The sequence below is a fragment of the Triturus cristatus genome, chromosome 4_1, assembly GCF_964204655.1.
Source record: "Triturus cristatus chromosome 4_1, aTriCri1.1, whole genome shotgun sequence".
Taxonomy (NCBI): domain Eukaryota; kingdom Metazoa; phylum Chordata; class Amphibia; order Caudata; family Salamandridae; genus Triturus; species Triturus cristatus.
In genome coordinates this window covers 1,164,222,402-1,164,243,440 of record NC_140585.1, presented here as the reverse complement: position 1 = coordinate 1,164,243,440, position 21,039 = coordinate 1,164,222,402, and the positions used below count along the sequence as shown (strand labels likewise).

Below are 21,039 nucleotides of genomic sequence, written 5' to 3'. Positions count from 1 at the left end.
ATAGTGCTTATACCTAAGGCGGGAACACCTGTGCAGCAATGTGAATCCTATAGACTGAATTCACTGCTCAATGTTAATAGCAAAATTCTGGCAAAAGTGCTGGCTAACAGCTTCGCACAGTCGTGGCTGACCTGGTCCACATGGACCAGACATGTTTTATGCCCTGCTGCTCGACCTGACAAAATCTGTGAAGACTCCACATTAATATAATGCAAGCAGTCACGGGGGGTGTACTGGGTAGTGTTATCCCTGGATGTCAATAAGGCATTTGATTCGGTCGAATGGCCTTTCCTGTTCCTGCCCCTAGAAAGAATGGGATTTTGGCCTCGTTCTATCAGTTGGATCAAACTATTGTATCAGAAACTCTGTGCTAGAATAAAAGTTTGAGGCTTTTTGTCTAGGAGCTTCCCTATTGGGAGGGGCATGAGACAGGGGAGCCCTCTCTCACCAATGTTATTTGCCTTGGTGGTAGAACCATTGGCAACCCTCATGAGGATAGATGCCCAAATTTGGAGCTGGACTGGAGCCTCGTGATGGGAAGAACGAATATCATTATAAGCGGATGATATTCTGGTTTATGTGACCCACACTGACCAATCGTTCCTGTTCCTCATGAGAGGTTGGAGCCAAGTGTACCGGCTACCACTGCCGTTGATAGTGGATCCACATAGTTTGAAGTATCTGGGAATATGGATAACCAGGGATGCCGCTTTCCACGCTCAGGCCAATCTTGAACCATTAATTTAGAGACTGGACAGAGACGTTAAATAAGGGAGTGCTCTGTCGCTGTCGGACAAAGCAGCCATGTTTAAAATGATAGCTCTTCCCAGACTGCTTAATGTACTGCAGAGCTGCCCATATAAATAAACGAAGCCATTCCTCCCAAGAATAGGCAGCTTCATGAGAACGCTGCTCTGGTCAGGGGGACAGCCTCGAATTACAATGCAAACCCTGCAACGATCTAAATATGATTGAGGCATAGCATTGCCTAATCTGCAAAAATAGTATGAAGCTGCGCACTTTGGAGTGGTGAATGATTGAGTATATGCAGAAAGACATGACCCAGCAGTGCGAATAAACAGATGGGGGATGGGAGATTATAGCTGCATGGGGGCCGTGTACATGAGCTTTCATGCCCGGCCACATCCACTGTTTTAGAAATATGGAATAATTTACTTATTCCCTCTGGTAGGGCACTCAACTGCGACAAGTGGCCAGTTTTAAGGGCTTCCTGCGTTGGGACAGGATAGGCCTCACCACACTGAACGAAGTCTGGGATTCTAATGGAGTCGTCCCCTTTGAATATCTACAGAGGGAGTACCAAATGTCGTCCACATAGTTGCTCAAATACAGGCAGCTCAGACATGCCTTAACTCGCAGCATAGAGAAAGATGGGGATACTCAGGAGGAATCCCCTTTAAAGAATTGGTTATTAGATAGGCAGATATGGCATAAACTGATATCATTAACATGTGGTACACTGTTGCGGAATGCTCAGGGGCCGCTTGCATTCCTCAAAGATAGATGGGAGCAGGATCTTGGGAAAATTGATAATGAAGATTGGCAGGAACCACCGACCTTCCTAACCGAAGGGGCCATCAAGGTTAGCTTTAGATTAATTCAACTCAGTGTTGCATAGGACATATTACACCAGGACACTACTCCACAAAATTGGGAAGACCGAAAATTACCTATGTCTCTGAAAGTGTGGCACTGAGGGAACCTTTATCTATACTTGGTGGCACTGTCCTGAGACATATTCTGGGAACGAGTGACCAAATCCTTGGAGGAGACGGTAGGGGCTACTGTTGATTTGTCACCACGGAGAGCCCTGGTTGGTATCTGGGAACCTTCGGACCTCACAAGATATCAGACATTTGGATAAACATGGGGTTTATGGTGGTGAAAAGGGACATTGCACAGAAACAGAATTGAGGATGTGGCACAGTACCACTGTTACGGAAATGGGAAGAGGTTATGACATGTAAAACTATTGAAAAAGAGGTCTATAAGGGCAGGGGGTGCAAGAAAAAGTCAGAGAAGGACTAGGGGCCCTGGTATTCAGGTGACATAAAGGACTAGATGGGTAATATCCATTAGTATGCTAAAAGTAGCACGTGATGGGGAGGGAGGATGGATAGATGGGGAGGCATACAATGGGTTAGATGGCAGACTAGACTCTGTAATTAGGCCTGTGTAGAAGGTGATTATCCAGTATTGTGGTATCTTTCATAGGTTCACATGCCTGAATCATTCCCCGTCTTCGTAGTGGGAGTCCCACGGTACATAAATAACAAAGTAGTAAGAAGTAAATATTACATTTCCATAGACTATTATTGTAGCAACCATATACTCTATAGCCTATTAGTCTCCTTTTACAAAAAGGACCAAACTGAAAACTCAGCCAATCAGCAACCAGCACCCTCTAGAACCTTCCCAAGAGAGGCTGAGTCCCTCAGATTTCCACCGCACTTCGTTGTGTAAGGTAGTCTCCCTGAGCTCTGCTCAGTTTTCTTCAGTTTCTTAGATCAGTCTCTTTTAGATTTCTTTAAGAAGAATGTCTGATAAAAAAGGATTATTTAAAACCTGTAAATCCTGTGGGCAGAAGAGGGTGCATGTGGACAATGCACACAAGGATTGTATTTATTGTCTCTATCCCAACCATGAGACAAAACAATGCAAGATTTGCCGCACCTTCAAGGAAGGGGCGAGGGAGATGGGTAGAATTTAACAGAACTGTGCTGTTTAGAAGCTGATGTATTGATGTGGTTCTCATGAACTTTTTGTCTGTTGTATATGAAAGCATTAAAAAATGTTCAATTAAAAAAAACACCTGTGAAAAAGTGAGGTGCCTACTCCCACCTTCTGTCGGCTTTGCCTTGGAGGAAAGCTAGAAGCACCAAAAAAGCAAGTATCTTTACCTGGACATTAGCTAGTTACACACCACTTCCTCCAAATGCTTAGAATCAGGGCTGGGTGCAGGATGACCGCTCATCATCTTCTGTATGCAGGATGGCCTCTCATCATCTTCGGTATCTGTAGTTTCTGCACTTAGTTTGTCCTTGCCGCCCTCGGTCGTGGGAGCTACCATCAGCGCAGTCAGTCTGGATTTTGCTCAATGATTGTGCTGGCATTAGCGGTCCTTCAGACCTTGTGTTGTCCTCTCCTGTTTCTTAGCTGGTCACAACCCCAGGCATAATCCAGCAGGCAGACGGGTACGCTCTGGCACCCACGCCCAAACCTTGCAATTTTCCTTATGAATAACTTTTAGTTTTATTGGATATTGCAGCATATATTTAATCTCCACTACACAGAGCTACTGCTTTACCAGCTCATAGGTTTTCCTCTCCTTCTGCCCAAGTTAAATTTAATCTGGGAAAATTCCTTCATTATGTGAGCAATGCGTTACCTCGCCAATACTTGCCATCTCAAGGAATAAATCTCTGTCCCTGTAGTTTAGGAAGCAGGTGATCATGGGTCTCCACATGGCAGCTTTTGTGGGAGGGCGCAGTAGGCCTGCGCAGTCACAAAACAAGATGTGATCTAGTCTGCCAGTCTGGGGGCCCTGCCGATCGGAGGTTATTGCGTCGTGAGCAGCATTCCACATCTTCAACCATCAGCCAACTCACCTACTTAGTTTTTCAACTTCTGGCTAGTTGGTGAAGATCTTTGTGTCTTCCAATGCCGATACGTGGCTTTTGACTTCTGTGACACTGGTCTGTGTTGCATAGATCTTGTCCTAAAAGGGCCACATCTGCGCCAATCTTGTCTGTGTTAGCTGTGAGTGCTTTCTGAACGATTGCATAGATTGGAGGATGTCGAACGTACTGGAGTGATCACCCTGTAGGAGGTCGTCATGTGCAGCGTTGTTCATGTTGCCAATGGGTTGCTCATTTCCAGATTTTGGTGAATTAGTCCAGTTTTCCCCGCTTTGGAATAATTTTATCTTTGGCCATTATTGTGTTTTTGGGTGGGTGGGGGACTGTTAGTGTTTTGCAGGATTTTGCAGCCTCTGTGTTGCAGCTCATGAAACACGGCTTAGGAGACTGTTCTACGGTTTGTGGGGTTCACCCTGAGTGACTTGGGATGAAGTCCTCCTCCATTTCATCAGGGTGCTAGTCCCTATGGTAGTAGCAGAGCATGAGTGCCTCCTTGTTTGCCTGCCTGGCATCCCACTGGTAGCACACGCAGTCAGAGATGCCCAGGGGCAAGTCAGGCCTGTCAGAGCAGCAGTTCATCCATTGATTGCGTGCTGAGTCTTTCGTCACCGGTGATTGCTGACATTGGTCTCACGTTAACCAAGTGTGCACTGTCAGGGAAGTCAGGTGAGTGCTCAGGATCCTTGCTCTTCTGCCCGGTACTACTGCAGTGGGCAGCACCCCCTCTCTGCAGGGTATGAGGTCCAATGCAAGCAACAGTGTTCCTATGGCCACTGCAAGGGCAGGTCTCCCCGCCCACAGCCATTGCCCTGTCTCTTGACCTGGACCTCTCAGAAGCTGCCGCAGCCCTCGTTGTGGATGAAGTCGCCACCCCATACAGCCCAGTCATCCCACCACCCCTTGGATAACAGGATGCAATGCAGGAGTAATCGGAGCACTGCCTCTATCCTCCGGTGCTCTCCGCTTCCTCACAGCCTTAGCTGGGGAAGAGACCTGAGCCCACTGCAGTCACCATGTTTATTTTGTGCCTGGCCATTGCAGAGCACACTCAGTGTTTGAATCAATGAATCAGGCTCAACCTAGGGCAAGTTTGGGCAGCTGAGCTTTCCCTCAGACATCTGCCAGCCTCCCCAGATGTTTGAAGTTGCTGGTGCACCACCGGCGGCAGGATGATTAAGGGTTATAGGTGCTAGTGTGGGAGTTCTAAGAAATAATGACTGCCATCTTGTATTACAGACCATGCTTTGAATTGGCTATTCCAGAGGGAAAATTCAGTAAAAGCTAACCTCTTTTATTCTATTGATGTGACCTACATAGTTAGAATTTTAAAGTGTCTACCTCTAATGAAGGTTTATCTGCCACATGAATTAAGGTAAGTTTTCCAGGGTTTCGCATGCTGGCGGGAATATGCTGCGATTATGGCTTCAGTGAGTATTCTTTTGATGCAGAACCAAGATTAAAAGTGCAATGGGCAAACCTCTGTAAGTGTTTTGGATGCTTGTGAGTCAGGTTCTCTCCCATAGGGAGGCTGTAATAATACTGATTCCGAAAGGTGGAAAGGATTGGCCTCATATAGACCGTTCTCAATGGTAAATACGGATCTTAAGCTGTTATGTGTCAGTAAATCAACTCCTCCGAGTTGTTGCTATTCTTTTAAATCCTGAGTGTATAGGTTTTATCCCTGGGAGGAGCACAATGTTTAATATCACAAGATTGAGAAATGTCATATATTCGTTGGCGGCCTCGGAGGACAATTGTGCCTTGCCATCGCTGGATATGGAGTACGCTTTTGATGCTGTCAGCTAGAAGTATCTGTGATAGTATTGCAGCATATAGGTTTTTGCCCAAATTGCATTAGGTGGGTGCAGTGGTTGTATAGAGCCCCTACAGCCAGAGTATCCACGTGAGGCATATTATCAGATGCATGGATCTTGGAGATGGGAACCAGACAGGGGACCCACTGTGGGTTCTCAGGTTTACTTACAAATGGTAGCAAGATCAATCTGATTGAGCCACAATAGGGACAATCTCCCCTTGAATTTAGGGCTACAATGGGAAGTACAACACTTCAGGTAGCTGGGGATTTGGGTAAGCTGCTGCCCGGTAGTTCAATATGATCTTAATGTGGGTAAGATGTTAGAGGGATTAAGCCACTCCATAAACTTTTGGACATCACTACCCCTCTCTACCATGGGCTATATTTCTTTGGCCAAAGTGGTGTTTCTTCCCTGATGTTTCTATTTACTGCAAAATATTATATGCCTGTTCCTGGCTACTGCCTTTCTCCGACTTGACAATTTGATGTGTACTCTGGTCTGCGCGGGGAAGTGCATCTGTGTAAAACTAGAAATGCTAACGTTTTCATGGCTTGAGAGTAGCCAGGGACTCCCAGATCTTTATCGATTTATGCTGCAGCCCAGCTCCAGCAGGTGGTTCACTGGTTTGAGGATGGCACCAATTGGGAAAAGTTGCTTGTGGCAAGCATGCACTGAAATCAGCAAACACAAGGAGATGATGGAAGGAGCGCTGAAACTTTTCAGACACTCACCCCCAGTCACAGATTTGGGTTGAATCCATCATCATTCTTTAGCTCATTTCGCCACCTTAGTTCAGACCAAGCTATATGCAAATCAGCCTTGAAACTATGCCTCATAGGAACAGTCCAGCTCGAACTGCCAAGCCAGGTCTTCCCTGAACCGGAAACGGACATCCTGGGACCCGTTTCTGGGTAACACCCTTCATCAGCCAGGCTACCTTGAATCCAGTGGCAAAGTGAGCAAGTGACCCACGTCTGGGCATACCCTGCCAACTTAGGGGGGAAAAGCAAACGCAAGTAGATGATGGGCCGAGCGCTGAAACTTTTCGGACACTCACCTCCCGTCACAGATCTGGGGGTGAGTTTGCTTTGTTCGCCCTAAGTTGGCAGGGTGTGCCCAGACGTGGGTCCCTTGCTCACTTTGCCACTGGATTCAAGCCAGCCTGGCTGATGAGGGCTCTTAGCCCGAAACTGGTCCCAGGATGCTTGTTTTCAGTCCTGCATGAGGTGAAATATTATTTAGACGTACACACCCACCAATAAATAGATTGTCTTGAAGGGAGATAGGTGTATGCTTGGGATCTGGGGCCTGCAATGGAACAATGTTTCGCTGATCTGCTGTGAGAGGTGGAAGTTGGGATGGGGTCAATCTGCAATTATGGTAATTTAATATTGATTTGTAAAATTATACAGTCTGAGTCTTGCATGTACTGTATCATTATGTTTGGGGAAAAGTTAATCAGCATAAATGGTTTTAAAAAAGTTACAAAATAAATAGCATTGGCTTTTCTTCCGTTAAGCCCACAAAATGTGCTTTGCAGAGCAACGTCTTTTCCTGATTGTCGTCCCTTCTTGGGAGATACTTGTTACCAAATGTACAAGGATGTGTGAACCAGCACCACACAGATCAAAGGCATCAGGAAAAGCCACCTGTACATCACAATATCCCCTGCCTCCCTGTCATCACCCAGTGCAACATACACACAACTCTGCAGGGTGCAAATATAGGGTTGCTACTGGGTAGTTATAGTTAGTACCACTTTTCCATAGGAAAACATTTTTGGGGTTCCCTTATAACTTTGGTCCCAGATGACAAATCTTCACATTACCCGGGGCAATTTTAAAATTGGGAGGATTGGGCATGCACCACCCTCTCACCGAGCCATACCATGGACCAGGCTCACTCACGATGTCCCTGAGAGACCAGGACAATTTTGAATAATCACTCTGATAAATAAACCCATTTCTAAAGATTATTTAGCTTACTTAGCTTTAGAGGGCACATACAACATCCTGATACATGTCTCATAAAATATTCCTGATTTTCATGGCCACAGGATTTCTTTTCAAGATCAAGGAAATCCAATTTCAAGTGGCCTGAATTTGGAGCCGTGAGTTCTCACAAAGTGTACAGCCTTTCGTAGCAGCCTTTTAATGGCAAAAATGATGTACAGATTATCTGTACTTGTACAATTTGCTGAGTTGAGCAACATCTTTTACAAAGGCCATCAAAATGCTGCAAAAAATCATTCAAATATTATCTGGGCTAGGGCTTGCCATCAGAGTCAGGAAATCTGTGCTTTGCCTGTCCACTGAATGGAATCCTATCAGGTCAAGTGTTTCTATGCATGTAGAGAGGACACAAATTAATGTGTCTGGCTGTACATATCCAATCAAAGGCATTTACAGAAGCCTACAGCTCTGTTAGGAAGAATTTCATAGTGCATACTGCTGCTTCCTGAGTTCTGTTTGTTGATAAGTACAATTCAAGAGCATTTACATTTGCAGTAGCAACCCTTGACTGGAGGATGGGACGATATATTGTTCATGCATCAGAAGAAATTTGAATGGTGGAAGATGGAGAACTTCTTCATAGGACAAAGTCTGAAGCCAGACACACCACAGCTGTTTCTTACGAAAGACACTCCCTGCTGAGATCAGCTTCACTTTCACCAAAGCCTACACATCAACAGTCTTTAGACCGAAGTAGACGCAATATTGCTCATCTACTTGTTGGAACTAATGGCAGTTAGACTTGCTCTAAAAACCTTACCTCCAAAGGTGAAAAATGTGTATTTACGAACAGGTAGACACCTGGCCTCTCATACTATCCCAGGAACCCCATAAGCTGTGACTTGGGGGTGTTGTGGTGTATTGAGGAGGACAGCTGCAGTCTAAGGTTGCCAGCTTCCATCAGTGGAATCATCCACAGACCCTTTGGTAGGTGTTCCTCACCAAGGTGAGATGGGAGTGAAGTGTTTACTCCCCTATAATGAGTCACTGTTTGACCATTTAGAAACTTGGGAAAAACCTGTTAGAGGAGCTCCAGTTGACCGGGCTGTGACCCATAGGCATTGACCGCACCTGGGGACCCAGTTTGTCTCTTGTGACATTCCACCACAAAAGGGCTGGTGGTTCAGCTGCTACAGCTTAACCAGACCCTAGTGTCCTTCCCTTGACTCCACCAAATAAAGAATCCGGATGGCTAGAACATTGTCGAAGGAATATATTCTCTTCCGTCAGTTCGGCATTGAGGTCATTAAACAAGGTGTGTGTTTTGGGCAGATTTTCTCATGCTTTATGGGACTGTGTGGTGCACCGGCTGCCTTTTCTTTCAGAGGAAGCCAGGAGTGGTTGTTGAAGTTGTGTCCTCCAGTTCCCTTTGTCTTCAAGTGCTAAGTGCGCCCCGCAGGAGATTTGTACCTCCCCGCCTGCTCCAAACTTCTTTGCATGTACCGGGCGCCGCAGCTCTTCAAAAATTGTTAATCAGCAAAACTTGGACAAAGAGCGGCGCGCTCATCTGCTGGTGCGTCGTTGGGGGTAAATTCCACACGTCCCTAAATAAGTAACCAACAAAGGAGGATTTCGACGCACTCCTAGAAGTTCAAATAAACAGCTCTTTATTTCAGCAGTAGTCTAGCAACACCACTATGCGTTTCAACTTTCGTCTTCATCAGGTGGTTGCAATGTGCCGTGCCTATTAGTCTAGTGCTAGGCATGCTGGTATTTATAGTCCAGACACTAAGTATTATAGGAGTAGTCCATTTTTAAATTATTAGCTAACCCAACTTCAACAACCCGCATTACGTGACTCCAATGTAAAGGACTGCCTCACCTTAGGAATCAAGGTGAGAAGCGGTCCTTAAGTTTTTTGAGTACCGATGCGGCCCAAGTTAGAAAGTGGAGGAAGGGCATGGAAGTTACAGCAAAATATACAAGAAAATTATGATGCCGATTATCAAGCACTTGGCTAATAATTTAAAAATGGACTACTCCTATAATACTTAGTGTCTGGACTATAAATACCACTATAAAGATCACCCCCCCCCCCCCCCCCAAAGAAAGCCACCGTAAGACACATCAAGAAAGCAAGCTGGTTCACTCCTGCACTCCAAGAATCCATACGCTCCTGCGGACAATTCGGAAAGACATGGAGGAACAACAAAACCCCGGAAACATGCACCACCTACAAGCAGGCCCCCCCACAGCACACCACCATCTAATCAAATCCACAAGGAAGAAATCCTTCTATGAAAGAATCCTCACCAACGCTCACAACACCGCAGAACTCTTGTCCATCATTAAGGAATTCACCAAACCTTCCAGCAAAACAACAGAAGTCCCACCCTCCCAAGACCTCTGCAACAGACTCAGCACCTTCTTCCACCATAAGATTAAGATGATCTACAACAACTTCGACAACTAAGACCTCACTGCTCCAGCTCCCCCTTCAAGCAACTCCACCCACCAGACCCTTCTCAAATGGATCCCACTCACAACAGAAGACACCTTGAAGGCCATTAAAAGCATCCTCTCTGGATCACCCAATGGCCCCTACCCACACCACATCTTCCACACAGTGGCGTAGCAAGGGCGGGGCAGAGGGGGTGGTCCGGCCCGGGCGGCACGATTTTTGGGGGCAGCGGCGGCTCCATCCCCTCATGCCCCCGCTCTTACATGCGTTTGCTGCAGGGGCGGCAAACACATAATTCATCACCAGCACCCCCTCCCCTTGACCCCGGACTTCAGCACTGCCGCTGGCAGCAAAAGCAAGGACCGCCATGGGCGACAGAGTGCCTAGCTACGCCACTGCTCCCACAGATCCGCCTCTGCCATCGCACCCAAACTATGTCGGATGATTAACTGCTTCTTCAAGACCGCCACCTTCCGCGACAACTGGGAACACGCTGAAGTCAACCCCCTCCTGAGGAAACCTTCCGCAGACCCAACCAATCTCAAGAACATCAGGCCCATCTCCCTGCTTCCATTCGCAGCCAAGGTAATTGAAAAGGCCGTCAACACCCAGATAGCAAACTTCACTGAAGCTAACAACGTCCTAGATATCTCCCAATCCAGATTCCACAGCAACCACTTGCAGGCAACAACGACATCAACTCCCTCCTTGACAAGGGCGAAACGGCAGCCCTCATCCTCCTGGACCTCTCGGCTGCCTTCGACACCGTCTCCCACAGCACCCTAGCCACCAGACTCCACGACGCCGGCATCCATGGCAAGGCCCTCGACTGGATACACTCTTTCCTCACTGGCAGATCTCAGCGGGTCAGACTCCCTTCCTACCTCTCGTAACCAACAGAGACCAACTGTGGAGTGCACCAGAGCTCCTGTCTCAGCCCCACCCTCTTCAACGTCTACATGGCCCCCCTCGCAACCATTGTCAAGAACCACAGGCTCAACATTGTCTCCTATGCCAATGACACCCAGCTTATCCTCCCCTCACCAACGAACCCAACATCGACAAACACAACTTTCAAGAAGGGATGAAAGCTGTCGCCACCTGGATGAAGAACAGCTGCCTGAAACTAAACTCCGTGAAAACAGAAGTCCTCATCCTTGGCTCCACCCCCTCCACAAAGGACGACTCCTGGTGGCCCCCTGCCCTTGGAAATCCCCCCCACCCTAATGAACCACGCACGAAACCTCAGCATCATACTAGACTCATCGCTCACAATGAACTGCCAGATTAACGCCGTATCCTCGACCTGCTTCAACACCCTCTGCATGCTTCGAATGACGTTGAGATGGATCCCATCCGAATCCAAACAAACTGTCACGCACACTCTCATCAGCAGCAGACTGAGCTATTGCAATGCTCTCTATGCCGGAATCAACAAAAAACTCCTTTGCAAACTCCAGACTGTTCAGAACACCGCAGCCAGACTGATCCTTGACATCCCCCGTTGCAGTCACATCACCCAACACCTCCGCGATCTCCACCGGCTCCCAGTCGAAAGAAGAATAACCTTCAAATTCCTCGCCCACGCATACAAGGCCCTTCACAACACCAGACCCACATACCTGAACAACTGCCTCTTCTTCCACGCACCCAAAAAGACACCTCCGATCAGCTGAGCGCTCTCTGGCCACCATCCCACTAATTTACAAGACCAGAACGGGAGGAAAGTCCTTCTCCTACCTTGTAGCCAAACCCCTCCACCTCTGGCAAGCTCCCACATTGCCCTATATCATTAGGGACCTCAAGAGCTGGCTCTTCGGATGACCCCAGCACTCAGCGGAGCCGCCCTTCGGATGACCCCAGCAGTCAACGGAGCTGCCCCCAACCCTTCCCCAGCACCTTGAGAGACCCGCACGAGTGAGTAGTTGCACTTTACCAACCCTGATTGATTGATTGATTGAGTTATTGGGAGGTGAGAAGTCATGATTCAGATCCTGTTCGGGGTGTGAATAGTGTTATACTCATATTGTTGATTGGCTTCTGACACAGATTTGTCATACTAACATAGTCATTTTATTCCCATGGTTTAACTGTCTTGTGACTTTACTTACCTTTGGTCCCTTCCGCAACATTTTATGTGATGGAGAATTTTATTGCTCAATTAAACAACTTAGACGGTCCACCGGAAAGTGGCTTAGTCAACACCGTAGTATCTGGCACCACAATGTGTTTTAAAAGAACCCTCACACACCAACATGGTTGGTGTCATGCTACATCATAGGTCCTGAAGAAAGCTCCGTTTAAGTTTTTGTTGAGAGCTGAAACATGTAGACCAAAGGATAAATCAGACACAAATAATAGTTCTGAAACATTATCCATCTCATTTGTTTTTAAATATACCCTGGGCCACTGGGAATAAAGTATCTATTAGTGAGTTTCCCCGAGGTATTTTTAACTCGCATCACCTCTAGCACCATCACATAAAACAAAAAAACACAGCTCCACTGTAATCAGGTGTCGAAACACAGCTGGGTAGCATTCGGCTACTCAGCTGGGAACCCTATGATGAAGCATGACACCAACCAGGTTGGTGTGTGAGGGTTCTTTTAAAAAACATTGTGGTGCCAGATACTATGGTGTTGACTCAGCCACTTTCCGGTGGACCGTCTAAGTTGCTTAATTCATCATTACACAGGGACAAGGACGGCCTACATACTGTTCTAACTCTCTCCTTTGGTTAGTAGGAATATTATTGCTCACCTAAATTATTATGAATGTCTGGCCTTTTTCTCTTGTTCTGCACCGGGTTTGTTATAGAAGGAGACTCCTCATGATCTCAGTTCGGAGACCCTCCTCCTGGGATGGTATAGCGTTTGCATTTGATTCTAAAGTAAGGAATATGTGGCTAGATTTCTCTATAAGATGACCAAGTTACTTACCTTCAGTAACGCATTATCTGGTAGAGACAGAATCTAGCCGCAGATCCCTTAATAACCCTCCCGTCCTCCCCGCTCTGCGAACTGAGTCTTCTTTTGTCTCAAAGATTTCATTATGGTCATTCTCATCCTGAAAGAAGAAAAGGGAAGAATTCAATGATTATTTGACACAAGGGTGACTTTTATTTTTACACACTGTTTCTATAGGCAGTTTCTATATGTGGCTCCACGTTTTGAGCGTGGAAAATAGTCATGGTAAAAACTGAAGTCAGCGCGTTGGCGAGGGAGTTATATGGACTACGTCAACGTCATATCCAGTGAACGACATCTATACGGAATCGGGCGATACCCTCTACCAACGCGCAGATGTGCTATGAGAAAACATTTCTGGAACCAGTCTCGTGCCTGGGGAAGATTCAAAAGTAAGGAATCTGAGGCTAGATTCTGTCTCTACCAAATAATGCATTTCCGAAGGGAAGTAACTTGTTCATTTGGGCTCTTGTCTGAAATGAGGTGGTTGAGATTATGCAATATAAACTCTGGAAGATTTGTTTGAGGTGGCAATTATCACTAACAATGCATTTGTACTGTTGGAACTGGGGATTCATCCCTTAAATTAAATGTTTGATATTAAACTGCAATGTTTTGTCTCAGACCATGGAGATCTGATGAAAACTATTTGACAGTAAGGTTGATGATTAAACAGCTCTCTGATTGTAGACAGTACTTGGAAATCCAGTGGTCTATTCTGTCCCAAATCACTTGGGCCCCCTGATTTAACTTACAATGTAATATTATGAGAGATGCACTAGAAGCATTTAGTAAAGCTTGTTATTAATGTAGACAGAGCATACACCTAGCACAATTTCAGCTTTATTGACTTCATTGCAGCATTTAGACCTAAAAGAGGCCCATCTTCGAAAAGACGTGGCAACCAATTAACTCTGGGACCTGGGTAAGGCAATTAATATGGACACAAGTGGTCCCAATAGGGGAAAGTGTAACCCTTGACTTCCACTGCAATAGTTGTAAGGAACTCTTCTCATAAATAAGATTTATTATGCGTTCAGTCCATTATTATTTTTTCTCATATGAATCCTGTATAAAGATAATAGTATTCTAAGTAGTTTTAATGGTATATCAAGGTGCTGCTAATTTGTGATGGCGCTGAAACTGAACAAATACTGCACAAGTGTTGTATACAAATATGTATATGTGACTGATATGGATGGTATGATGTTATGTGCAGCACTCGTAATGCAAATGTCTGGGATCCACATTCCAATTAAAAAGCAGTCGACCGTAGAAAGTTTGGCGGCGTTTCGACCCTCAGTGCTAAATTAGTTAGAGACGGGTCATCATCAGGACAAAGTGTTGTAGGAGGCACCAGACTGACTGTGGCAGGAGTCCTGCAGTCTTGGGTGGGTCTGATTCGATAAGGACATGGTCTGGCCTGTTACGATAGACAAGCAGCCAATGGTAAGACAAAGCACTATATCAATGGAGTGAGAGTCAAGGTTATTGTTCCCTGTGCGCTAAATCATTTAAGTTGAGTCCATGCCTAGACGTGCGTCGTCTTAGGCATCGGTGGTGCATTACTTGGCAAACCAACGGCCTCAAGCCGGATTTCTCGGCTGACACACTATTTGTTCCCTTTGTTTACTTTCACTGCACCACCACCAATTAGGAGCATCTTGTTATACCATTAAAACTACTGAGAATCCTAGTATCTGTATACAGGATTCATATGTGATAAAATAATAAATAAATCTTATTTGTGAGGCGGGTTCTTTACAACTATTGCCATGGAAGTCAAAGGCTACACTTCCCCTATAGGGACCACTTTTGTCCATATTAAAATAGGTCCAGGCAGTTGAATTGAATTTAAATATAATTTCTGGAAAAAGGTAAGACTTAGTAAACTGCTGCTATAGGACTTTAGAGTCCGGTGGCAGACGTTAGTCACCGTACTGAAATGTAATACTTTCCTCTGTATCTGATGAAGAAATCTAGCTGCAGATTTCTTAACTTTCTAATTCTCCCCAGGTGCTAGCCTGGGTCTGGAAATCCAAAAGAAAAAGGAATCTGCGGCTAGACTATGCCACTGCCAGATAACGCATTACTGAAGATAAGTAACTTGTTCTTTTTGTGCAAACCTAAGGATCTACGATTTGATTGAACATCAAGAGGGAAAGTAGCATCTGTTGTCTGAGATCACGCCAGGCAGTTGGTGCATGCTTTAGTGTGACGGTATTAGCAGAAAAACATGACAGAACCTCCATTTTCTAATGAACTACATTACATCGGGGGATCGTGTTAATTTCCCACAAGATCCCACAGGAAATGACCAATGGAATAGCTGTGCCATTTAAAAAATAAAACATTTTTTCATTCTTTAAGGTCCTTTAAAGATGTTAACAGTGTATGAACATTGTATAATTGAGTTTATGTGGTATGATAATGAATCTGAATAAAAAGAAAATTGAATTGTATAGTAAAGACGGGTCAGGTGAACTCCGGTTAGGACATGATGCAGTTCTGACTGCCTTCGCTCAGTTTTACTCAGCCCTCTATACGTCCAGGCAGACTACAGCCCCGGAAGGAATCCCTGGACGCTTTCCTAGACTCCATTGCCATTGTTTGGTTTAATGACCACCACCGTCGATATATGGATGTCCCGTTCACTGTTCGGGATGTCGCGCAGGTGATAAAGAGCATGCCGGCGCACAAAGCTCCCGGCCCCGATGGGTTGACCACTAGTTTTTATAAGACCTATGTTGACGAACTGGCCCCTAGGCTCCTCTCGGTCTTCGCTGAGGCCCAGGAGACGGGCTCCCTGCCGGACTCGATGCGGGAGGCACTGATAATCACATTGCTAAAGCCGGACAAAGATAGCCAGTTGCTCGACTCGTACCGTCCACTATCCCTCATCAACGTAGACGTTAAAATCTACGCTAAACTGATCGCAGACAGGCTTCAGCCCCTATTGCCCATGGTGGCACTGCCCGATCAATCGGGATTTGTCCCCGGCCGCGCCACGTCGCACAATCTAAGAACGATATTCTCAGTACTGCACTACCTACACCCCTCCATCCGGGCGGCGGTCATTTTTCTTGACGCTACAAAAGCGTTTGATTCGCTGGAATGGCCCTACCTGTTTCGGATTCTAGGCAGAATGGGATTTAGCCCCCTCTTCATAAACTTAATACGGCCCCTATACGCAGCTCCCAGGGCGAGAGTGCGGGTGAACGGGCTGATATCCAAGCCATTTGGCATATCTCGCGGGACCAGGCAGGGGTGCCCCCTGTCCCCGCTGCTATTTGCCATTGCCAGGGTCCGCCAGCACCACACTGCCCGGGGTATTGGCTTCAGCTCTCGCAGCCTGCTGATATCCTTGTATGCGGATGATGTAACGTTATATGTTGCTGACCCCCGCCGAAAACCTGGATCCACTGCTGAGGGAGTTTGTCAGATTCGAGGGACTGGCAGGAATAGCTATAAATTGGTCCAAGTCTGTTGCGTTCCCTCTGACGGATGCCACCCCGGAGGTGACTTCGGATTATCCCTTGCGCTGGGAAACGGACTCGGTCAAATACCTGGGGGTCTGGATTAGTCGCAACCTGAGTGATCTGTGGACACTGAACTATGGGAGAGCGGTGGACTGGCTGGAGGGGAAAATCGAGATCTGGAATAAGCTCCCCCTATCTTTAGTTGCGAGGATAGCCCTAGCCAAGATGGTAGTCCTCCCGAAGTTCCTATACCTCTTTGTAAATCTACCGTTGCCCTTGACTGCGCAGTTCCATGCTCGGGTGCGGTCACTGCTGTTGACGCTGGTCTGGGCAGGAGGCCAGGCGAGATCGTCCTGGGCGCTGCTCACCCTCCCGTTGAGACAGGGTGGACTGGGGGCCCCAGACATGGCGCTGTACGCGCTATGTGCGCAAGCACAATTCCTACACTTCTGGGTTTTCCCCACCCCCTACCAGCCGCATGTGGCGGTGGAGAGGGCAGTGGCGGCTCCATTGCCCCTTAGCGTGGCATTATACGTGAGGGCGCCCCGCCCGTCTGGAGACGTTGACACGGTGGCCTTGCTCCGCTGGTCGTGGCGAGAGCTTCAGAGGAGGGCACGTCTCCCTCTCCTGTATGCGCCGGCTGTGCCCCTGAGGGGCAATCCACTGATTCCCTGCCTGCAGGACAGGGGGGGAGATGTCTTGATTAGAGGGAAAGTTCTGCGCACTTTCGCGGACATTTACCCCGACGGCACCTTTGGGGTTCCTGTAGAGGGGGAAACTGAAACACCGGAGACTTTTGCGGATATGTTCGCGCTCCATAAGCTTAAAGAATCCTGTAAGGCGCTATGGCCTCTGTTCCCGGATGAGCCCCCGCATTTCCAGGCGCTGCAAAACTTACTGTCGAGGGCTTCCCCCAAAAAACTTGTGTCCCGGTTATACAACTGTATGCAGGAGCAAGCTCCCATTATGGTGCCGCCCTCGCTGCATGCGTGGAACGCGGAATTAGAGTCCCCTCTTTCGGACGAACAGTGGACCTTTTGTTGTGGGCAATTGAAGGAATTGTCGCCTAACTATAGGTTGCGCCTCGTACATTTTAAGTTCCTACACAGATACTATCGTACACCTCGGTTGCTGCACCGTATGGGCCTCAGGGAAGACGACACTTGTTGGAAGTGTGGGGCCGAAAATGCCACTTTTCTGCATGTGGCGTGGAGCTGTCCACGCCTGGAGGAATACTGGTCGAGCATTTTTGTAGCTATTAATCAAATCCTCCATAGAGCCGACACGCCGTCTCCACACCTGGGGCTACTAGGTTATGTCAAAAATACTCTACCAAAATCTAGGAAACTACATGCGCTGTTGCTCCTTTATGCTAAGCGACAGGTGGCGGTACGTTGGGGACGCAGATCCTTGCCTAAATTTGTGGACTGGGTGAAAGACGTGACGTATGGCAACACACAACTTGAATGCTATTGGGAAACAATGCCGGTCACTTCCCGACCTAGGGACATCTGGGAGCCCTTTTTGCAATGGGCCCGTGAGAGGGCGGACTCCCCACGATCCACAGGTTCACTGTCTGGTGAAATATCTGATGATATGGGTTAAGGTTGATCGGGGGTGTGGAGGAGTTCGCATGCGCCGCTGGGCTCTGGACGACACTGTAAGTGGTGGTGGCCGGCCAGGTGAAGGGGAGGTGAAGCTGAGCCTCGCCGTTTGTGGGGTGGAGCGCCAGGGTGGATAGGTCCCCGGGTCTGCAGGAGGCGGGGAGGAAGCCCACTGGGGTCCCGTTTAGCTGGGGTGAGTGTCCAAACTTGATTACTATTGCTGTGTGCTTCTCCGAATGTGCTGTTCCCTCTGCAGGAGTCGTTCATCAATCGATAGTGCGAACTGTTTGGTTTTTAATGCCTTCCATCTGTACCATTGTTTGTTTTGGTTATGGTTTATATGACGGTATATTGGGGTGTAAAAGAAAACTGATTGTTATATACATGCTACGTTACAGTGGTAGATTGTATCAGAAACTGCCTGCTTTTGCCACGGCTCTGCATATATTTAACTGTAATGTTCTGAATTTGCTGACCTGAATAAACAAAATTGAAAAAAAAGAATTGTATAGTAAAGAAAATTGTACGATGGAGAATTAAGTTTCAATTTTCTCCCTCCTTTCCTCAAGGGTGAAGATCCATTTACAGATGAAAACGTTGACCATGATGTGGACATGGATGAAGCCTTGGAGGGTGGAGGAAGCAGCACAGAGTCACATGAGTGTGTTGTGGCTGAGGAGGACAAAGGAGAGGCAGCTGTGGATGACGTTCTAGAGTGCGAATCAGATAAACCCAATGAGGATGTAGGCCAAGAGAACGAAATGACAGATCTCTTGGAGAAAACTGTAGAAGAGGCCATTCCAGCGCCGGCCCCTGATGAACTAGGCCCCACACAAGAGCAAGCACCTCAGGCCGCTGCAGCCACAGATGCTGCTGCTGAACTTGCAGTTCTTGCTGCTGATCCTGCTGGTGCACCGACTGATCCTGCAACTGCAGCATTAATAATAGAGGAAGAGGAGCGGCCGCCAGCGTGTGTAGAGCACACGGCAACACAAGATGCACATGTGGAGGACACTGATCAGCCGACAGCTTGAGAAAATAAACTTTTGTACATATAATTAGCTATTTTATTTTTTCACCAAGAATTGTTTCACCTCATCGTGCTTAACCATATGTGCTAGCGCCGCTTTTTCTTTCATGAGGCGTTTACTCTTGATATGAAGTGAAATCGCTGTGTGCCAGGTGTTCTGTTATGAGGAAAAAACACATTTAACTGTCCTGATCACTATGTTTTGCAGGTCTGTTTTTATTTTGAAGAAGTTGGAAATAAACATTCCGCAAGAGACTTCATGCACAACATGAATTTTGCCCTGCTAGCTGTAATGAGAATAAACTAGAATTCAGTTATGAGAAGTCGATAAGACAGCATATAACATTTTCAGAACCATTGTGAATAGTGTACAGTTTATGTACAAGTTTGTAGGCTATTTTACAAGCTTACTAGAAAATCTTTACGTCATCCAGTGTTAGAATTAGCGATTTTAAACATTAAGTGGGGGAGAGTTTTATTGCCATTGCCTAAACTTCGGTGACTGCAGATGCATTTAGCAATAGGTGATTTAAATTTTTTAATGTAATAATTTAGGTCACAAATCAACCACATGCTTAGCTAGTGCCCGGCTCAAAATTATGGGCTAAAAACAGAAATGTAGTGTTGGTTGCAGTTTATTTCATAGGTTTTGTTTGGTCAACCTTGACTTTTTCTGTTTCCCTAGGACTTGTAAAATAAAACGAGTGACTGATAATCATATCACCTAAAGAGAAAAGCACTGCTCATCTATCAGCAAATGTCCTATCTATGGTAATTTGTACAGTGACACCATTGCCGTCGTTTGTGTAATACCTTCGTTTGAAATAAGTTCATCTTATCTTTGTTCAGCAGGATGCGACTGATCCTCGTTAAGCGCCTCCTTTGCCCGCCAAATATGTAAAGGGGAACTTGGAACCATGTTATATTGTTTAGTTTATGTCCTGTTGTTTGATTTTTATTTTTATACCCTGGAATCCGCTTTAAAAAGCTCTGATCACCACAGCTGTGAGCCTTCACTGCTTTAGAGGAGTCGCTTAAATGTCTGAAGCAAGATTTCTAAGGAGGGTGTCATCATAGATTAGCACTTCACAAGCCTCCTCTCTATATAGATTGAATGTGAATGTAATGTATAGGGTGGACTGATCCTGTACATGTCGACCTTGGCACATATTCTTGGAAGTCAACAAACAGACCTGCTAGAGGCTGCTCTAAATGCAGGGGAATTTCCAACATAATAATTACAGCTAAATTAATTTCTTAAAAAACTGGAAAAGAAACTTTAGGCATGTCTTAATGAAAAGGAGGCTTAGCACTTGAAACAGAAAAACAATGGTGGGAGATCTTAAAAAAAAAATTCTGTTGTGATGAATGGGGTAAGAGGACGTAGTATGCATGTTAGAAAATAATGAATGTGCAAACCTGTAGTTGAAATGGATTATTTTCTTTGTCATATTGTAAAGACAAAGATGATGAGCAAAGATTATACAAATTGCACACCACTGTGGTATAGATAGCAATGTTTCTCACTGGAACATATTGGGATGAATCTAGGTGGTCCTACTTCTTGCACACAGACCCTACAAGTTGTATGGAAACCTGTGTTATACCCTCAAGTTAAATAAACTTCTGAATTTGTAACAAAGCATGGTTTGTTTGAATTGCACCTTTGCATATTGGCGTTTTACTTGTTAGGAGATTTTTCGTGTTGACTGTTTTAGAATGAAGGTCTCCAGTTGAGACCCTTTCTTCTAGTCTGAATAAGGGAGTTACACACCCAAGAGAACCCCTGCCTACCCTATTGTAGTTTGGGCCAAAGCAGTCAGGCCTATCTCAGAGGCAATGTGTAACATTTGTACACAACACAAACAGTAACACAGTGAAAACACTACAAATGGACACCACACCAGTTTAGAAAAATAAACAATCTTTATATAAACTAAACAAGACTAAAACAACAAAACTCCACTATGAAGAACTTAAGATATCCCTTTTTAAAGGTTTTAAGCAATTCGGTCCATCCATAGAACTCTATAGATGCAGTGTTTCTACACAAAGTACCTTAGATGTGTCA

General features: G+C 46.1%; 1 protein-coding gene across 2 annotated transcripts in view; it reads left to right on the top strand.

Moving 5' to 3' along the window:
* AKAP8 (A-kinase anchoring protein 8) overlaps positions 1–20,610 on the top strand; it is a 797,769-nt gene extending 777,159 nt beyond the window's left edge. For both annotated transcript variants that reach the window (XM_085654332.1, XM_085654333.1), the window contains exon 14: positions 18,508–20,610. In XM_085654332.1, coding sequence (XP_085510458.1) covers positions 18,508–18,972 — 465 coding nt within the window. In that variant the 3' untranslated portion in view covers positions 18,973–20,610. The remainder of the gene's footprint in view (positions 1–18,507) is intronic.
* The last annotated feature ends 429 nt before the right edge of the window (positions 20,611–21,039 follow it).